Source organism: Xenopus tropicalis, chromosome 2 (assembly GCF_000004195.4).
Source record: "Xenopus tropicalis strain Nigerian chromosome 2, UCB_Xtro_10.0, whole genome shotgun sequence".
NCBI lineage: Eukaryota > Metazoa > Chordata > Amphibia > Anura > Pipidae > Xenopus > Xenopus tropicalis.
Window position 1 is genome coordinate 91,929,937 of NC_030678.2, and position 18,620 is coordinate 91,948,556.

General features: G+C 38.1%; 1 protein-coding gene across 3 annotated transcripts in view; it reads left to right on the plus strand.

Moving 5' to 3' along the window:
• brip1 (BRCA1 interacting protein C-terminal helicase 1) overlaps nucleotides 1-2,492 on the plus strand; it is a 113,261-nt gene extending 110,769 nt beyond the window's left edge. For 2 of the 3 annotated variants that reach the window (XM_012957441.3, XM_002933838.5), the window contains exon 20: nucleotides 1,153-2,492. In XM_012957441.3, the coding sequence (XP_012812895.1) occupies nucleotides 1,153-1,922 (770 nt within the window). In that variant the 3' untranslated portion in view covers nucleotides 1,923-2,492. The remainder of the gene's footprint in view (nucleotides 1-1,152) is intronic. The other variant, XM_012957440.3, reaches the window with a different exon arrangement.
• Nucleotides 2,493-18,620: the final 16,128 nt, after the last annotated feature.

The following is an 18,620-nucleotide window of genomic DNA, read 5'->3' on the forward strand; positions in this document are numbered from 1 at the left end:
GGATCCATTATCCAGAAATCTCAGAATTACAGAAAAAGCCACTTTAATCAAATAATTCATAATTACAGTAAGGAAACAGTAACTTCTACTTGGAGCCAGCTAAGATGTAATTAAATGGAATTCAGATTTTTAAACATTTTCTTTTTCTCTGTAATACTAAACCGTACCTTATAGAAAGATATTATTATTCCATATTGGAGGTAAAACAATCCCATTAGGTTTAATTCATGTTTAAATATTTTTTTAGTAGATTTAATGTGTGGAATTCCAAATTATGGAAAGACCCCTTCTCTGGAAAACTCCACGTCCCGAGCATTCTGGATAACTGGTCCCTTACTTGGAACTGTTTTATCTAACATACATTCTGAGTTTCATTGTATTAAATTAGTTATGTGTATGAACAAGTCTATGCAATAAAACTGTGCTACAAATGTTGCCCAGGACACAATTGCCACCATTAAAAAAAATTATATGATAATTACACTAAAAGCAGCACAGAGTGCCACTCCCTCACCATAAATCACATACTCTTGGTATAGTTTATAGTATTGTTCTTTTATATATCATCCATCTGCATCCCTTTTTCAATAACCTAAAATAATAAGCAGTGAGGCCACAGTGGCAACAGATTTCTGCTCATAAAGTCTTTGACATTCCTTGTGCAGTCGACCAGGTCTAAAAGCTAGAGACATTTCCATGGACAGATGCCCGGAACTGTGTCTGTCACGTTGGGAAGGTTGGCAACTATACGAGAGGTGCACTTCAAACAATAATGTATTACTGATCTCCCATGTTTCTTGATATTGTTTCTTATTTAAAAAACAAACAAAATGTAAGCATTTGCAACCGCCATTACTCTTAGTGCAGGAAGACAGGAAACTGTGCCCATCTGTAATAATTATAAATACTATGATTCTGTATTACTCTACCTTATCTAAGGTTCCGGGTTTCAAGCTGCTGTTTTATTATTACAGAAAAAAAGGAATTATGTTTGAAAATTTTGAATTATTTGATTAAACTGGAGTCTATGGGAGGTGACCTTCTCGTAATTCGGAACTTTCTGGATAACAGGTTTCCAGATAATGGATCCCATACCTGTACAATAAAAATGTTGATTTAAATCCTTCACTTATGTTTTTTTTTAACCTGCAGCAGAAGTTATATCTCATCGGAATGAAGAGGAAAGAAGAGAAAGCAGCACATCAGTCAAAACTAACTTAATGAAAACATTTAAGAATTCAAAATTAAATAACTCCAAGCAGAGAACATCATTCTACAATTATTTTACAAGCAAGGCACACACTTCAACCCCACGGCAACCCTCATCCAAAAGACGTGAATCCAACTTAGAGAGCAATGAATGCAATGAATTTGTGAGTGGTTATGGTGCCTCAGTAAATTCAGGAATCTTTTTACAAGGGGTTGGTGGAGAAAATAATGTTCCCAGAAAGCAAGATGATTCCCATAATGAGAACTGTACAGAAATCATGTGTAATGCTGTGCCCCTGTTCCATAGCACAGCTAGAGAAACACACGCAAGTGTTAGTCCAACACATGTGGAAACCTCCATTTCTGTATTGCCTGAGGATAACACTGACACTGATATTACAATCCATTGTACCCCAGAATTGTATGATGATGATGGCCAAGAGAATCTTGTGTCTGATCATGAGGACGATACATGCAATGAAGAAAAAGAGAACAAAATAGACAGTGGCAGAGCAGAGAAAGACAGGAATGAATGTGCTCCTGACACAAGTGTTTCAAAAGAGAACCTGCACCACAAAGAGGAATACCTAAATGTCTCAGGCAGTGAAAACATGTTTAATATAGGCAGAATTAGGGGGACAGAGGAAAAGAAGAGAGAAAACAGACTTTCACGGTCTAGAAATAAAGGGGTGTCTTCGTTTTTTCTAGACTAATTAGGAATGTCAAGTCTCTCAAAAGGCACTAACTTTGGCCAGGAGCAGTAACCCATAGTAACCAATCAGCAAGTGGAATTTATTAGTCACCTGTTTAAAAGAAAACATCTTATTTGTTGCTATGGGTTACTGCTACTAAGCAAACTTAGTGCCCCTTATTATATATCCCCACTTCAATTCTGGTAGCACTATATGTATGTATGTATATATATATATATATATATATATATATATATATATATGCAGCAAGTTAAAGATCTTATATTATTAAAGATTACATGTAGCTATTATGATACATCTATAAAAAAACCTGTCCTCTTTGATAAGAAACAGTTCTTAAATCATGTTTTTCACTATTATATTTGTCAGTGACATTTGTGTTTTGTTTTACAAATGATAGGTTTTTGGGTTTTTTTTCTTTTATAAAGTAGTGCCTGGACTGTGTTTAATGGCACATCACTCCAAGTTTTTCATATAGCTCTTACTGTAAAACAAGATTTTGTTGACTGTAAATAAAAAATGGATATTATATTTTTGCTCTTTTGACTTATAAAACATGTTCCTATTAAACACTGTTTTGTTCTTGTTTTTCTTTGGTTCGCTATGTCAGAATTAATTAATATACCTTTTTATATTGAGGTAATGGAGTATGACCTATAAAATGTTCACACTTTGTTCCCTTATAAACATATAAAACGAAGAGAGGTACCGGTATGGAACCTGATATCTAGAATACTTAGGACCTGGGGTTTTCTGAATAAGGGGTCCTTAATTTGGATCTCCATACTTTTAGTAAAGGTATGGGATCTGTTATCCGGAAACCCGTGTCCAGAAAGCTCCGAATTATGGAAGCCTGTCTCCCATAGACTCAATTTTAATCAAATAATTCAGATTTTTAAAATTGGTTTCCTTTTTCTCTATAAAAATAGAACAGTACCTTGTACTTGATCCCAACTAAGATATAATGAATCCTTATTGGATGCAAAACAATCCTATTGGGTTTATTTAATGTTTTATTGATTTTTTAGTACACTTAAGGTATAAAGATCTAAATTACGGAAAGACCCCTTATCCGGAAAACCCTTGGTCCCTAGCATTCTGGATAATGGGTCCTATACCTGTATAATAAAAAATAATTTGAGCATTAAATAAACCCAATAGGATTGTTTTGCCTCAAATAAGGATTCATTATAACTTAGTTGGGATCAAGTACAAGGTTCTGTTTTATTAATACAGAGAAACGGTGAATATGTTTTAAAATGTTTAATTGAAATGAAGTCTGTGAGAGATGGCCATTCTATCATTTGGAGCTTTCTGAAAAATGTGTTTATGGATAATAGATCCCATACTGTAGTACAATGCAATTGTTTCCATACAGTATATCAGGGTAATTAACTGCATTCAAGGGGCTAATTAGCTGCAAGAGGAAGGGAAGGTAAGGGATACAATATGAACTTACAGTAAGTAAATAAAGGAGACACTACATTACTGAATGGGTTATAAATACATTGAATAGTTTTTCTACATATATGGTATGGGTTAAAGCAATTTAAACATGCATGGGAAACATAGAGGGTTAGAACATATATTTTTGCCAGAAAATGCCCAAGTGAGTGCTCTGCTGCCCGCACTGTGAGGGAGCTCCCTGTATGAGCTGCCTGATATTTGGCGCCTTTGCTTGACCTTGTTTGCCTCTTTTTTTTTTTTTTTTTTTTTTTTTTTAGTGAGCAAAACTAATCTGACTAATCTTTGCTCATAAGCCGATTTCCTCATTCTGAGTATTGATTTTTGTGCCCTAAGTTTCTTGTCTCACTCAGAGATTTAAAGTAACTTATATGTACGAAATCAGGTGCCCACAACAGCTGCAAATATAATTGTCTTATAAAGTGATTGGCTCAAAATTGGTCCGGCAACTGTTTGTTTTTTTAGAGTTTCCTGTTAAATAAATGTAATTGTTGAAAATAGAACTTTTTTCTTTTTTGGAAATAGTTTCACATCAAAAATGAAAAGCCTTTTTTTTTTTTTTTTTCATTTTTGCAATGAATAGCATTTGTATGTTGAACCACATCTATTGGTTTATTAATGCTAATATCTTTGGTCAAATAACAAACTGGCATTCAAGTCATCATAAAGTGAAGTGCAAATGTGAAGCATCTGGTGCATGTTGTTTTTTTTTTTTTGCAGAGCCACACCCTGAATAAATGCCTCTTAACTTTTTTTCTGAATTACAAATGTAGAAGAATGGTGTGTGTTTAACATGCTGTGCACATAAATAGAACACAATAAGTGAAACAAACCCAATAAAGAGTAATTATTATTATTATTTATCGCCATCAATTCACGCAGCACTTTAAAGAATAGAGGGGTACAAAAGACAGAACAGTTAACATGTACCTATAAACAATTCACAAAAATTGTTTCCAATTACATTTGGATGAGGATCGGAGACACTAGGGGGAGGGCCCTGCTCGCAAGAGCTTACTAAAAGGGAGGGACATAAAGTCAGGGTACCTAGCATGGAGTTAGAGTTTATGTAGGTGTGTAAAGTGACAGTAAGTGCAGGGTGAGAGGTGAAAACCAGTGGTTTGTGAATGAGGGAAGATTAGGGGTGCTCAGTGGTTAATCGCATTTCTGAGGGTTTAGGTTATAGGCTTGAGGGAAAAGGTGAGTTTTAAGAGACCGTTTAAAGGCTTGGAGAGTCTGGCAGTGCCTAATGGGATGGGAAAGTGCGTTCCAGAGGATGGGTGCAGCGCGTGAGAAGTCTTAGATGCAAGAGTGAGGGGAGGTGATGAGTGAGGAGGAGAGAAGGAGGTCGTGTGTAGAGCGAAGGTTACGTCTGGGGGTGTACTTGGGGATTAGGGTGGTTAAATAGAGTGGTGCGGCACCAGTGAGTGCTTTGAAGGTGAGTACAAGAATCTTGAACTGAATCCTGTATGTGACAAGTAGCCAGTGCAAGGATTGGCAGAGAGGGGCGGCACTTGTGGAGCGGGAGGAGAAGTATATGAGTCTGGCAGAGTAATGAATACAATATTCATGTATATTGTGTAGTAAGGTGCTTTTAGTTTTACCTGGAAACTTACAAAGGACCTTGCCAACGACATGACAAAATTCAAATTTGGCAAAGCTGTTAAGATAATGATTTGGTTTGGACGGTATAGCCATATAAACCTTACCAACCAAGCAGTGTTTTAAATGATAGACTGAAAGATGAAGAGGAGAGGCCCTAAATAAAACAATATGGTATTATAACAAACTCTAACCTCATCCTCCAGGGTCAGTTATGCACATGCTTTGAAAACCCATAAAAATATTTTATTTATTCTAAATCTTGCTATAGATTTGTCTGCGTTTTTTTTAAATATTACATTCGGTATTCCCTAACCATTCTGTTAACAGTTACTTATATTAAAAAAAAAAAGTAGATTAACAAGACGCATCCTCCAAGCTGGATGTAGTTGTGCGGGTTAAAATATAACGGTAGTGATACAAAAATCTGATGTGTAAACTACATGAAAGGATTGCCATCCGACACACCGCGCCTGTCGGAAAGGAACACTGCATGCTGTGCATTCATCTGATGAGAACATCTGATAGTGTCTGGCAGACTTTTTTCTAATTGAAGTACATTGACTGTGAGATGCAGATGCAGGAAAAAGACATCATTCGACTTTACATTACAGTCGCGGGTATCAGATTTTGTAGGATCCTACAAAATCTTGCGCTACTGCGTGGTGTTTTAGCATGAATTTATATTCCCACACCTTTTGACCTGAATATCATCAGTACTCTGGTCACTGCTGCAAAAATGCCCTGCTGCTGGGAAATTTGTTTTTCCGTAATTGATATTAGATCTGTGCAACTTTAGCTGGCGTAGCATTTATCCACTTTGACCCATATATAGGGTTGCCACCTGTCTGATTTGAAAATTATGAAAACCGGTCAGAAACCTTCATAACTGCATCTGACTGATGTCATCATGCACCATGTAATGTTATCACATGTGCCCCTTTGTCTGGGTTTAAAGCAAAGGATGGCAAAGGTGGCAACCCTGCCCATTTATAAGCCTGTAGTTGGGCACTTCACACACAGGATAAGGTAGACCACGCTGGATGACTTGCAGGAAAATGGCCCCTTTCTTATGTGTTCCTGCTAGCAATGTGGTATTGTTAATGTGGGTAAAGCCAATGTAATCACTCTATACTTTGCAGTTTGATCCATGGCTAACACAGTAGAAAACACTGCTACAAGTGGAACCTGTTTGGAACATTAAAGGAGAAGGAGAACATGTGTGCAGGGAATTGTGGGATTTGGAGGATGCAGGTTGAGGACAGTCAATTACTGTTACTTTTTTTTTGCTCAGATCAGTAGGGGAACAGGCTTAGGTAACTGTTCCAAACTATATAATTGCATTAAAAATCATAAAAAGGCTGCATATTTTTTAATTGATGGAAGTTGCGCAAAATTATGTTTAATTAAGCTTAAGTTATGCTTGGGTGGATTCCCCTTAAAGTGATAGTGATAGCATTTGAGATAATATAGCATAAAGGCTACTACTGAAGAGCTTTAATTTAAATTCAAAGTAATATTTATTAAACAAAGATTTTTTAAAAAACATTTTTTTTCTGTTTAAGTAATGGTAAATAGTGATTGGAGTTTTTAATGATGACATCATTTTGCATTCATGTTGTATATAAAACACAGGCAACACTGTGGCAAACCTTCCATGCAAAAATATGTACTAGTTTATGAGGAAGGTGATACTTCTCAGTGATTAAATAAAATGTGATTGAAAATACTGTATACACACTGAGACCTTCAGGGAGGTTAGGAGCTAATTTCCATTGTATGTAGGCCATGAATATCATCCTCAGATAACACTAGGGGGCTAATTTACTAATCCACAAACGATCTGAAGGCGTCCAAATGCGTTTTTTTCGTAATGATCGGTATTTTGCGATTTTTTCATAAATTGTCGCAACTTTTTCGTAGCCATTACAACTGTTTCACAAATTGTCGCGACTTTTTCGTAGCCGAGTACGAAAGATTCGGATTCATTCAAGCTTCAGTATCGTGACGTTCCTTGGGCCAGGTTGGAGCTGCAGAGTGCCATTGAGTCCTATGGGAGGCTTCCAAAATCATGCAAAGTCTGAAAGTTTTGCCCGCCGTTTATGAGCGCTCAATACGAAAAAGTTGTGACAATGTATGAGCAAATCGTAACGGCTACGAAAAAATTGTGACTTTTCGCACAAGTCGTAACGGCTACGAAAAAATCGCGACAATTTACGATAAAGTCGTAACGGCGACGAAAAAATTGCAAAAAATACAAAAAAGTCGCAAAATGTTCGGTTTCCATACCGAATTTTTCCCATTCGGATTCAAATTCGTGGATTAGTAAATCAGCCCCTAATTGCAAGTGGTAACAATGTAATGGGGCTTATTTACTAATGCTGGGCAAATCTAAACCAATGAAGATGATTATTTAACTGGAAAAGAACTTCTTGATCGAGTTTATGCTAAAATAAGATAAACTGATATTTTATTGCAGCATATTCATTTATTCATTTTTGATATCTATACCCGGATGCATTTAAATACAATTACAAATACCTCCACTGCTGAATATGTACAGTTGTTAGATTATTATGTTTGCGTACGCAGTGCACAGATATTTTTCACAGCAGCAAAACAGTCGGGGGTATAAATGGGCAAGGAAAACCAAAATGAGGAACAAGTATGATCATTAATATAGGCAGCTAGTAATGATTAGCTATTATTATAATATATTTGAACTTGATCAGTATATCCCTATACTATATATGATCATTACTGTATCAAATATTGTCTAACTATTTACCACTGTTAAGTCATGTTTTCTAAAAGTTCAGTGTCAGTTCCTTTAAACCTCTATATCTAACAGTTGCGATTGGGAAAAGGTCGACATAGCGTGGTTAATAACTTATAACTTGATCTTGTCATCCTCACTCAGTAAAATATTTAAGGCATAAAAGGTAAATTATTTAAATCTGCTCTTAAAAATACACAGCTTTGATACATGTTTGTCTCTGCCTTATTACACTCTTCTATTGTTTGATACAATGCCCAGTGCACATTCTTAACAGAACTTTCCAGTGGACTTTTCAGAAGTTACATGTTAATTGAAATTGAAGGCAGCAAACTCAAACCAAAAATTGTTCTCAATGTTCTTGCATTGATTTCCCCAGGTACTCTCCAGAAACATATAGGGGTGTTAATTGGCTTCTGATAAAATTTATCCTAGTGTGTGAATGTGATAGGCACCTTAGATTGTAAGCTTCACTGGGGCAGGGATTAATATACACTATGGGGCTGATTTACTTACCCACGAACGGGTCGAATGGAGTCCGATTGCGTTTTTTTCGTAATGATCGGTACTTTGCAATTTTTTCGGATTCTTTACGAATTTTTCGGATCCAATACGATTTTTGCGTAAAAACGCGAGTTTTCCTATCCATTACGAAAGTTGCGTAAAAAGTTGCGCATTTTGCGTAGCGTTAAAACTTACGCGAAAAGTTGCGCATTTTTCGCGTAAGTTTTAACGCTACGAAAAATGCGCAACTTTTTACGCAACTTTCGTAATGGATACGAAAAACTCGCGTTTTTACGCAAAAATCGTATTGGTAACGAAAAATTCGTACAGAATCCGAAAAAATCGCAAAACATACGAAAAAGTCGCAAAATGTTCGTTTTCAAGTCGGAACTTTTCCAATTCGGGTCGGATTCGTGGGTTAGTAAATCAGCCCCTATGTATTATCTATGTAAAAGTCCTGCAAAATGTGTTTTTTAAATGCTAGACTGAGGGGCTAGTATCTGTCTCTTATACAATTGGTGCCTGTACACAGACTGTACTGCTCATTCCAAGTAGGAGATGGTACATGCAAGGGAACATGCCTAGAACAGAACCATATGTATGTATGTATGTATGTATAACTTTATTTATAAAGCGCCACAAGGGTACGCAGCACTGTACAATCTTACAGAATACAAAATTACACACAGGGAGGACAAGTGTTATACTAAATAAATACAATAAATATATATATATAGGTTGCTGGCAAGCTGCACACCATAACAAGAGATAATACCTGGGTGCCAGTGCAGAAAGTGTAGATATACAAGACTGGAAATGACAGCACTCACAGGGTTTTCACGAAGAAATCATGATAAAATAAATGTGAAACTTTATTCAGTCCTGACTGAGTGCTGTCATTTCCAGTCTTGTATATATATATATAAATAAATACAAAGGGAGTAAGTGCCATGTGGTATGAGACACAGTAGGAAAGAGGTCCCTGCCCCATAGAGCTTACAATCTAACCATAACCATATGTCAATCTGTTACTGAAAATATATAAAGGATAATAACATTTTTGTAATATCTATCCAAACATATAATGCATTTGTTTATAGCTAAGTGGGGCTGCTCTCCGTGTACTCCATGTATTGCACATTCTTGGCAACATTCTAAATGGTATATATAATGTAATTAAAAGACCAGTATAAAGTAAAAAAAGTTATTCAGTAGTTCCAGAGAGCCATGACTTCTCTCTTTACCGATTAATCTCCTTTGTTATGAATAGATTCAGTGTAACATGTGCCCTAGAGCCCAATGCAGCCTGAATGGCTGCCCCCATGGCTACACACCAGCATTTTCTAAATAAATTATATTTCATTTTCTAAAGCAAAGATACAGTTTGCACCAGTAAAGGGTAATGGTAAATCATATTTAATTGTAATCTATGAGAGCAAATCTGTGAGCACTGACCTGCCAGGCGTTCTAGTTCCCCTGCTTGCTTCCTGCTGCTTCTGTACTAACCAATCACAAAGGATACCACACATAACCTTAACAAACTCTGGGACTTGGTGGAATCATTAAGGATGAGGAATAAACTCACAGGGAGATAACCCACTGCATAGTAAGATTACACAAAGCAGAGACTAATATTTTTTTTAAAAATGTTCATAAAAAGTCATGTATACTCCTGCTTTCAGAATCTGTTACCGTTTACCACAATATGCTATTAAATGGGTATTCTTTCATTGGTTTAAAATGCAGAATAACCCATAAAAGGAACAAAAAGGTGAAGTTTGCTAGAAATCATGAGGCTTCTCTTCAACCCTTCCTTATCCTATGCATATGCAAATTCAGATTCGGTTTGGTATTCGGCTCAATCATTAACGAAGGATTCAGGGTTCAGCCAAATCCCTAAATAGTGAATTTAGTGCATCCCAACTCCAGACTAAACCATTCGTTTTCTCATAATCATTTTGAAGGCTTCCTTAATCTTTTCTCTTTGCTGTTTAGCATGTGGCAAAGCATTTTTAAATTCTGTGATGTTCACTTAAGGAAGATCTAAAGTAATATGTGTGTAAATAAAAGTGCCATTTCATCTTTGTATTATGGCCAGTGAGAGTTCAGTTTGTATAGCTAATGTCAGCAATCTTTGCAAGAGGTGCTGATTGTTGATGTGCCAGGTGCATGATGCATGGCCTGTGTGATCAGCTGGCTCTGCATTTACATACCCTGTATTGTCTTGCAATAAAAACAAACCTGACAATCCTTCAGGCCAAAGGCACAACCTTCTCTCTGTATAATCATAGGTTGTGCAACCTGCAGTTAATGTACTACAACTTGTAGCTCCTTCTTTACAGTCTTCAGCACTGAGGGAGAATGAGGCATGCTGGGACGTTAAACAATCCTGGGTAAAAACCTGGCACATTGTACAGGTATGGGACCCGTTATCCAATACATTTGGGACCTGGGATATTCTGGATAAGGGGTCTTTCTGTAATTCAGATCTCTTACCTTAAGTCTCCTAATGAAATTATTTAAACATTAAATAAACCCAATAGGATTGTTTTGCCTCCAATAAGGATTAATTCTATCTTAGTTGGGATCAAGTACAATGTACTGTTTTATTATTATGAAGAAAAAGGAATTTTTAAAAATGTGAATTATTTGATTAAAATGGAGTCGATGGGAGATGGCCATTCCTGTAATTCAGACATTTCTGGATAATGGGTTTCCGGATAAGTGGTCCGATACCTGTAACTTTAATATTGGTCATTATTATGAAAGGAATGACTGTTACTGGGACCAGTTCATTGTTTTGCCAGAAGCACGTGGATTTTATGTGTCTAGTTTTTGAAAAGGATAGAATGCTCACAATTCTTTTTCAAATAGCACAACTGCAGACACAATACAGAATGGAGAGATATAGCATTTGAACCATAAATATAAACAGTACAAGGACGGGTTAATTTTTGTACTGTGTGTATTTTTTGTGACTTTTTTGTTAATTTGCACAACTTTTTCGTACTTTGCGACAAAAAGTGTGTCAATTTGTGCAACAAGATCGTATTTTTCACGCAGAGTACAAATGTTTCAGATTCATTCAAGCTTCTGTATCGTGACTTTCCTTGGGCCAGGTTGGAGCTGCAGAGTGCCATTGAGCCCTATGGGAGACTTTCCTTGGGCCAGGTTGGAGCTGCAGAGTGCCATTGAGCCCTATGGCAGACTTTCCTTGGGCCAGGTTGGAGCTGCAGAGTGCCATTGAGCCCTATGGGAGACTTTCCTTGGGCCAGGTTGGAGCTGCAGGGTGCCATTGAGCCCTATGGGAGACTTTCCTTGGGCCAGGTTGGAGCTGCAGAGTGCCATTGAGCCCTATGGGAGACTTTCCTTGGGCCAGGTTGGAGCTGCAGAGTGCCATTGAGCCCTATGGGAGACTTTCCTTGGGCCGGGTTGGAGCTGCAGAGTGCCATTGATTCCTATGGGAGACTTTCCTTGGGCCGGGTTGGAGCTGCAGAGTGCCATTGAGCCCTATGGGAGACTTTCCTTGGGCCAGGTTGGAGCTGCAGAGTGCCATTGAGTCCTATGGGAGACTTTCCTTGGGCCAGGTTGGAGCTGCAGAGTGCCATTGAGTCCTATGGGAGACTTTCCTTGGGCCAGGTTGGAGCTGCAGAGTGCCATTGAGTCCTATGGGAGACTTTCCTTGGGCCAGGTTGGAGCTGCAGAGTGCCATTGAGCCCTATGGGAGACTTTCCTTGGGCCAGGTTGGAGCTGCAGAGTGCCATTGAGCCCTATGGGAGACTTTCCTTGGGCCAGGTTGGAGCTGCAGAGTGCCATTGATTCCTATGGGAGACTTTCCTTGGGCCAGGTTGGAGCTGCAGAGTGCCATTGAGTCCTATGGGAGGCTTCCAAAAACAGAAGGATCAAAGTCAGAAAGGTTTTCCCGCTGTTTGCGATCGTTCGGATACAAAAATTCCGTGACTTTCGGGTCGTCGTGACTAATACGTTTTTTTCGTACACATTTTCGTAACATTTACGATCATCAGAAATGATCGTATCTAATCCGAATTTTACCAATTTCGGGATTCAAACTTGTACTTTGATGCAACTAAACCTTTTAATGAAAAAACCCTGTTTTTAAAAATATATACACTTGCATAAAATAAATAACTGGTAAAACATTGGGTCAGGGAATGTGCATTGATCAGCCCCCTCTGCTTTGTATGTTTGTATCAGTCACACTTCCATGATACTTAGCGCTGGAGTGCTCCCATAAACTCCCTTTGTATTTCTGTATTTCAGAAGACTTACTCTGCAGAAAGAATGGTAAAAATTTCTATTTTGTTACAGCACCCCCATATCTATCTGTTTAATGGTATTTATGTCTTATGCTTTTAAAAATGGGTGTTGGTTTTGGAGAGCTCTCCCTTATAAAAGCTACAGCTGGGAGTAGGGATACAGTAAATACTGGATTTGGTGTGGGATTTGGCCAAAAAGACTTTTATTGCAAGATTCTGATATGGGCAGATTCTTAGTCCTGGGCGAACCCAAATATCACATGACTTAAGACCATGTGACTACTGAACTGTTTGTTTTTTTTTTGCATACTGTGAGTCTTGCTTATTTGCTAAAAAGGTATCCAGTCATTTCTTGAAACTATGGAAACTCCGGAACAAGGTGTAGATTCCATTACTGGTGGGTACAAGGCACCCACCCACCCCTCAGGGCTCCATGACTTCTGAATGATGCAGACATTAGTGGATTGGATGAAAGATATATGAAGCCTATATGACACCCCCAGCCCACCCCTCAGAAATGTCTATGTGCCTTCCCCAGTCAGCCCACCTAAATACTGGCAGCACTGTATAGCACTGTACACATGGAGTAGAGCAGGTATATACTTATTTCCATTACCAAAGAAAGCACACACAATGGCTCACAAGGAAGTGTAGGAACAGACACTGGGATCTGGGTTTTAGAAATGGTAAATGGGGCGAAAGGCCAAATTTTTTTTTTCAGACACACCTGGAGAAAAGAAAATATATAAAAAATTAAAATGTAATATTTAAGATGATTAACAAAGGCCTCTAGATTTAGAAAAACATGGGAAGGATTCTGACAAAACACTATAAACATTTACACAACTTTTCTTTATTATTAAACACAGTTGTCATAAGACTTGTGTGAAGGTTTGATTGTGATACAAGCTTAAAGTAGAATATGAACCCATGCATGAAGTGGAAAAGGTTGGTTGGCGCTTAGCATCCCCTAGATGCCTGCCAGGGCACCAGCCTTAATAATGAAGAGCTGCAACACTAAGCTGTAAAAGGTATCCCATTTATTGTTCAACCACAGAATCTGACACACAAATTAATGTTTCAGGGATAAAAACAATTCTTCTTCAGAATAATTGTGGTTGAATAATAAAGGTTAAGTGGTCTTTAATAGCATAATGCATGGTTGGCTTCTTATTCTGTTTGACTTCATTGTAACCTCATTAACTTGACCATAATATAACACAAAATAGGGAATATGGGTTTTGTTTTTAGCAGATTGACAATAGTACAATGCCCAAGAATTGTCCCAAAAACAAAACCAAAAACATGCTGATGCCTGTAATAAGGCGCCAGTAATTTCAATAGATGGGACAGGCTGTGAACCACAGCATTTTGATCATTGCTACAAATAACAGAGATCAAAAAGCTTGGTTTTCCATAGACTTTTCACACAAGAGTCTCTTCTTAGGGCACAAATAGGTAAAGAGGACTATTGCAGCTATATAGTAATGATTGAGATACATTCACATTTCCTGTAAAAAATAGAGCCAAGAGTCCAACAATGACATCAGTAAAAGGGAAATCTTTAAGAGACATGGATTAGAGAGTGCCTCCGATTTAAATGTAAGGCTAAGTGGTCTACAAACAAGGATTGTATGTATAAGCCTTCTTGGAAAAGGGGTCCTGCTGTTTGTTTTACATTAGAAATATTGACATCCATCCTAAACACAAAAATTCTTTCCAACACCTTGGCATGCAATGCTGACAAGTTTTTTTTCTGTAGATTCCCATTACTATTCACAGCCTTTCAAACACCTCTTTACTCCAGGCTTTTGCCTACCTTCTTGGCTGCTCTGTAGCTGATGAAAGATGTGTATTTGTATGATTTGATTGCTGCTTTCTAGCCGCTTATTTGCCCCTTCGTTTTTCTCATAAATGATATGCATGACTGGTTTCTCTTGTTAAATTGTAGTTTTAGTTACAGGTGAATGTTCTTGTGTTTTTTTTGCCATTCTTGCATTCTTTTGAATAAAGTAGTATGATAAAATCAGCAAACTTACGTGGTAAAGGTTATTCTTCCTGGAAGGGAAGGAAAAGTATTGAGCTATTTACATGGTTCTGTCTGCTGCACAGAAATACTCGCAGCCCTTGGTACATATTTGCCGGAGATTTTGTTTTGTAAAATATTAACCAATCATTTCTACAGGAGTATTGCCAAAACCAAACATTTCCAGATTCAGTAGAGTCATGTTATAAAATATTTATTTTTGCACACATTTTGACTGCCAGTCTGGCCCTGAACCACATCAGTCAAAATTCTCTTCCCTGTCTGCACTTGTTTCGTAATCATGACATATTTTCTACCCAGTGCCAGGTCTTGTTATATTGGTCAATGCCCCCCACTGCCATTCTCTTGCAACCCCTCCTATTCTTTATCTGCAGCAACAGCTGATAACTGGAACCCACCCCTTTTCCCACTGCCGCCATATACTTCTGCCTGTCAGTAGTTTGCTGATCACCTAACAACTAACCTACAGACTCATCTACAATTTGTGCCCCTGACTTCTTGCGCCCTAGGCAGCCTCATATTCTGCCTGCCCCTAGTTCCGGCCCTGTTTCTATCTTCTTCTTCTCTACAGCTTACAGACAGCATGCAGGGACTACATAACCCACAATGCATTGCACCGTGATGTTCCTTTCCTTATTGACATCATGTGTGCAGGGAATTGTGGGATTTCTCAAAGTAGTCAACCATATCAGCAGGAGAACAGGGGGCCAGACTTAGGTAACTGTTCAAAACCATATTATTACAATAAAAATCATGAAAAGGCTGCATAACTGATGTAAATTGCAGTAAGTAAAAGTAAAAGTAAATTTTACTTTTCGAAAAACTTAAGTTGTGTTTGGGTGGTGTTCCCCTTTAAAATATCTGAAAATCACTGCTATCTACAATAGGACTGCTAAGAAACTCACCTGTGTGTCGAACATGAAACTGGAAGTGCAACAGGGCCTGTTTATTTACAACCTAAAGTCAGCCAAGGAACAGGTGAAGAATTGGGACATAGACGTAAGTAGCTATATAACTGTCATGGGCATATTCCCAGGTGGAGTTTATAATACATTATATTGATCAGGAGCCTTTATGTTATAGGAGTGTCAGAGGATAGCTAAGTACCCAGAGGAAAGCCACACACGCATGGGGAGAATGTTCTGGCAAAAGCATGCTTTCAACCTTGTTCTCTGTATTGTTTGTAGTTGTTTTAGTAGCACTATAGATGCTCGAGGGAACCTTTTCCTGCTGCTCACAAGATGGAGCACAGCTACATGTGACTCCTTATCTCAGTGCACAAAACAAATACCTTTCTATTTAGTACATCTACTGTTCTTCATTAAGAACCCCTATCGCTAAACTTGTATAAAAGTGAATGTTTTGAGCATTATAGTTCAGCCTGGATACCCTTCTGCATGGGCAAAACCCTCTGATTGTGACCCATATAACTAAAGGTTTTAAGAAACTGATGTTTATTGCAGTGTTCACCATTGAGACCCCCTGGTAACACTCACTGGCCCGACTGTTTGTGGAGGGCTTACTCACCACTATAGGGTAGCCTGTGATGCCCTGGCTTCAATTGAAAATATATTATATTTGCTCTGAAGATATTACCTATAGGATTGTAAGCTGATTCCTTAAACAAATATTAGTAATTGCAAATGCTGGTTTTAAAAAAAATGTGGTTTTGTTTTAGTTTTCAAGGGGCATCATCACTCTGTAGCATTCTGGGAACTGTAGTTCAACAAAAGCCGGACTGAAACAAGTAGTTATCTTTCTAAGTGTCAGTAAAACTGTCAGTAAAGTTCATTATACATATTACACTTACATGAACTGTTTCACACCACAACTGGCACTCATTATATGCATACATTTGGATGGAAAAATAACCAGGTGGTAAGAGAGCAGAAAAAGAACAGGAATCTTAAATGCAGAGACACCTTGCAGATTAAAAGTGTATTTTCTTTCCATTTCTTTGTGTCGTTATAGATTTCAAAAATGTTTAATTTGGGTCTGGAGTGCTTTCTTAGCCGAAAGTGTGAATTTTAAATTATACAAAGGTTTACAGTGATTTAGCCCATACTCTGTTTAGTGACAGTGCAGCTGTCAAGACCTTGATATTGTACAGTATCAGACGCCACATAGTGAGATGATGGAAAGTCTAGAAAGACTAGCTGCTTAGTGGTGGGCAATTAGAGCTGCTAATTATTTTTTAATTACTTTTCAGGTGACTGAAGAAAAAAACTGCAAAAAGTGTAACATTTTTATGCAGCAGTAACATAAGAAAATGGAAGGAGCCTTTTGTGTGTATTTAATTTGGGATTACAGTGGTATAATCCCATGGGGATGTTAGGCCTATGGCACATGTGCATTTCTGACCATATCAGGTGCCCTGTGGTTAAAACACACTTCCATTCAGGGCAGTGGTAGACGGTGAGATTAGTAGCCCGTGACAAATCTCCCTTGTTGCAGGCGACTAATCTCCCCGATATGCCATCCCTCCGGCTTGAATGTAAATTGCCCGTGGGGTGGCATATGCGGCACCGCAATTTCCCAAAATCGTGGGAGTTGCCTTTAGAGGAAACTTCCGAGATTTCGGGAAATCGGGCATATCGGGGAGATTAGTCGTCCGCGACAAGGGAGATTTGTCGCGGGCGACTAATCTCCCCGTCTGCCATGGCCCTCAGAGGTAACCATTCCCATGTAATCACCATCTTACATTGCCAGTGTCTGCCATAGATAGTAGGGCTCATTTACAATGTACCAAGCAGTGCACAAAGTGCAAAAAAAGGACACAGAGGCCTGACCGCACATTAGCCCCTCATCTACCTACCAACTGTGTCAATCAGGGGTAGCCTAAAATGTATGATTGCTAGTACACAGAATGTCTTTCAGATAACATGTTGCTGTCAGTGAAGTAGACACTGAGGAAGAAGGTGGCCAGACTAATTGCAGGGTCTTGCTGTAATAAAATACATGAAGTTTGCCCATGTGCGGTATACCATAGCAACCAATCAGCAGGTAGCATTTACTGGTCACCTGTTTAAAAGCAAAAGTCTTATTGGTTGTTATAAGTTAGTGCTCCTGGGCAAGCTTATTGCCTTTTCTTACATACTGGGGAAAGAGTGTTACAGTAGAAAGGGATCAAACCATTCAAGAAGCTATGCTTATTCTAATACTAAATACAGGACGCAAAGCCTGTTTCTCATAGCAGTGATATTTGTAGCCAATAATTACATGTATAAGGCTTAGTTCAATAAATACGATCAGTGCTTTTGCAAATAGTTTCCTGTTTGGAATTGTTAAGAAAAATTTCGGTCTCAGTTCAGTATAAAGTGAGTTAGGTCCTGTTTGAGCATCAGTTAAGAAAAGGTGCCATGATACCAAATTGGAAGTTCTAGAATCCAGTTTTCATGCAAACCAGAACCCCGCATTGCTGAAGGCTGGGGAATGGAACCCATGACCCAGGGGTTTCATACCATTAACTGGTTATAGGACTAACCTATTCATTGCTCTACTTTATCCTTGCCTATCCATACTAATATTAAGAAAAGGTGTTTTTTATGTAGTTTGCATTTGCCTTTAAGGTATCAGTGCCAGCTAAGCATTTATATCAGGTGCAAAGAAAGTTGAAATTGTAATATACTGATACTAATGTGTGGTATGTGTGGAGTAAGCTCCAAAATGTCATTATTTGCAATTATTTATTAGAACTATTTATTATCATCATATTATATTACCTTGTGGCTCACTTATTCCCATTGCATACCCAATAATTTCATTTATCCCCCCCCCTAGATTATAAGCCTTTGTGGGCAGGGCCCTCATAACTTGCAAGTCAATTATTAAGCACCCTTATGTACAGCACTGTGGAATATGTTGGCGCTTTGTAAATAATGAAATAATAATAATAATATATAGAGCATGTGATACTGCATAAATGAACTTACAGCTTCAGCATCTCAGCCTACATATTTGACTGCAATTACCTAAAATACAAACAATGTTTTATTCCAATTTTATGGCTTTAGTGACTGCAATGCCAA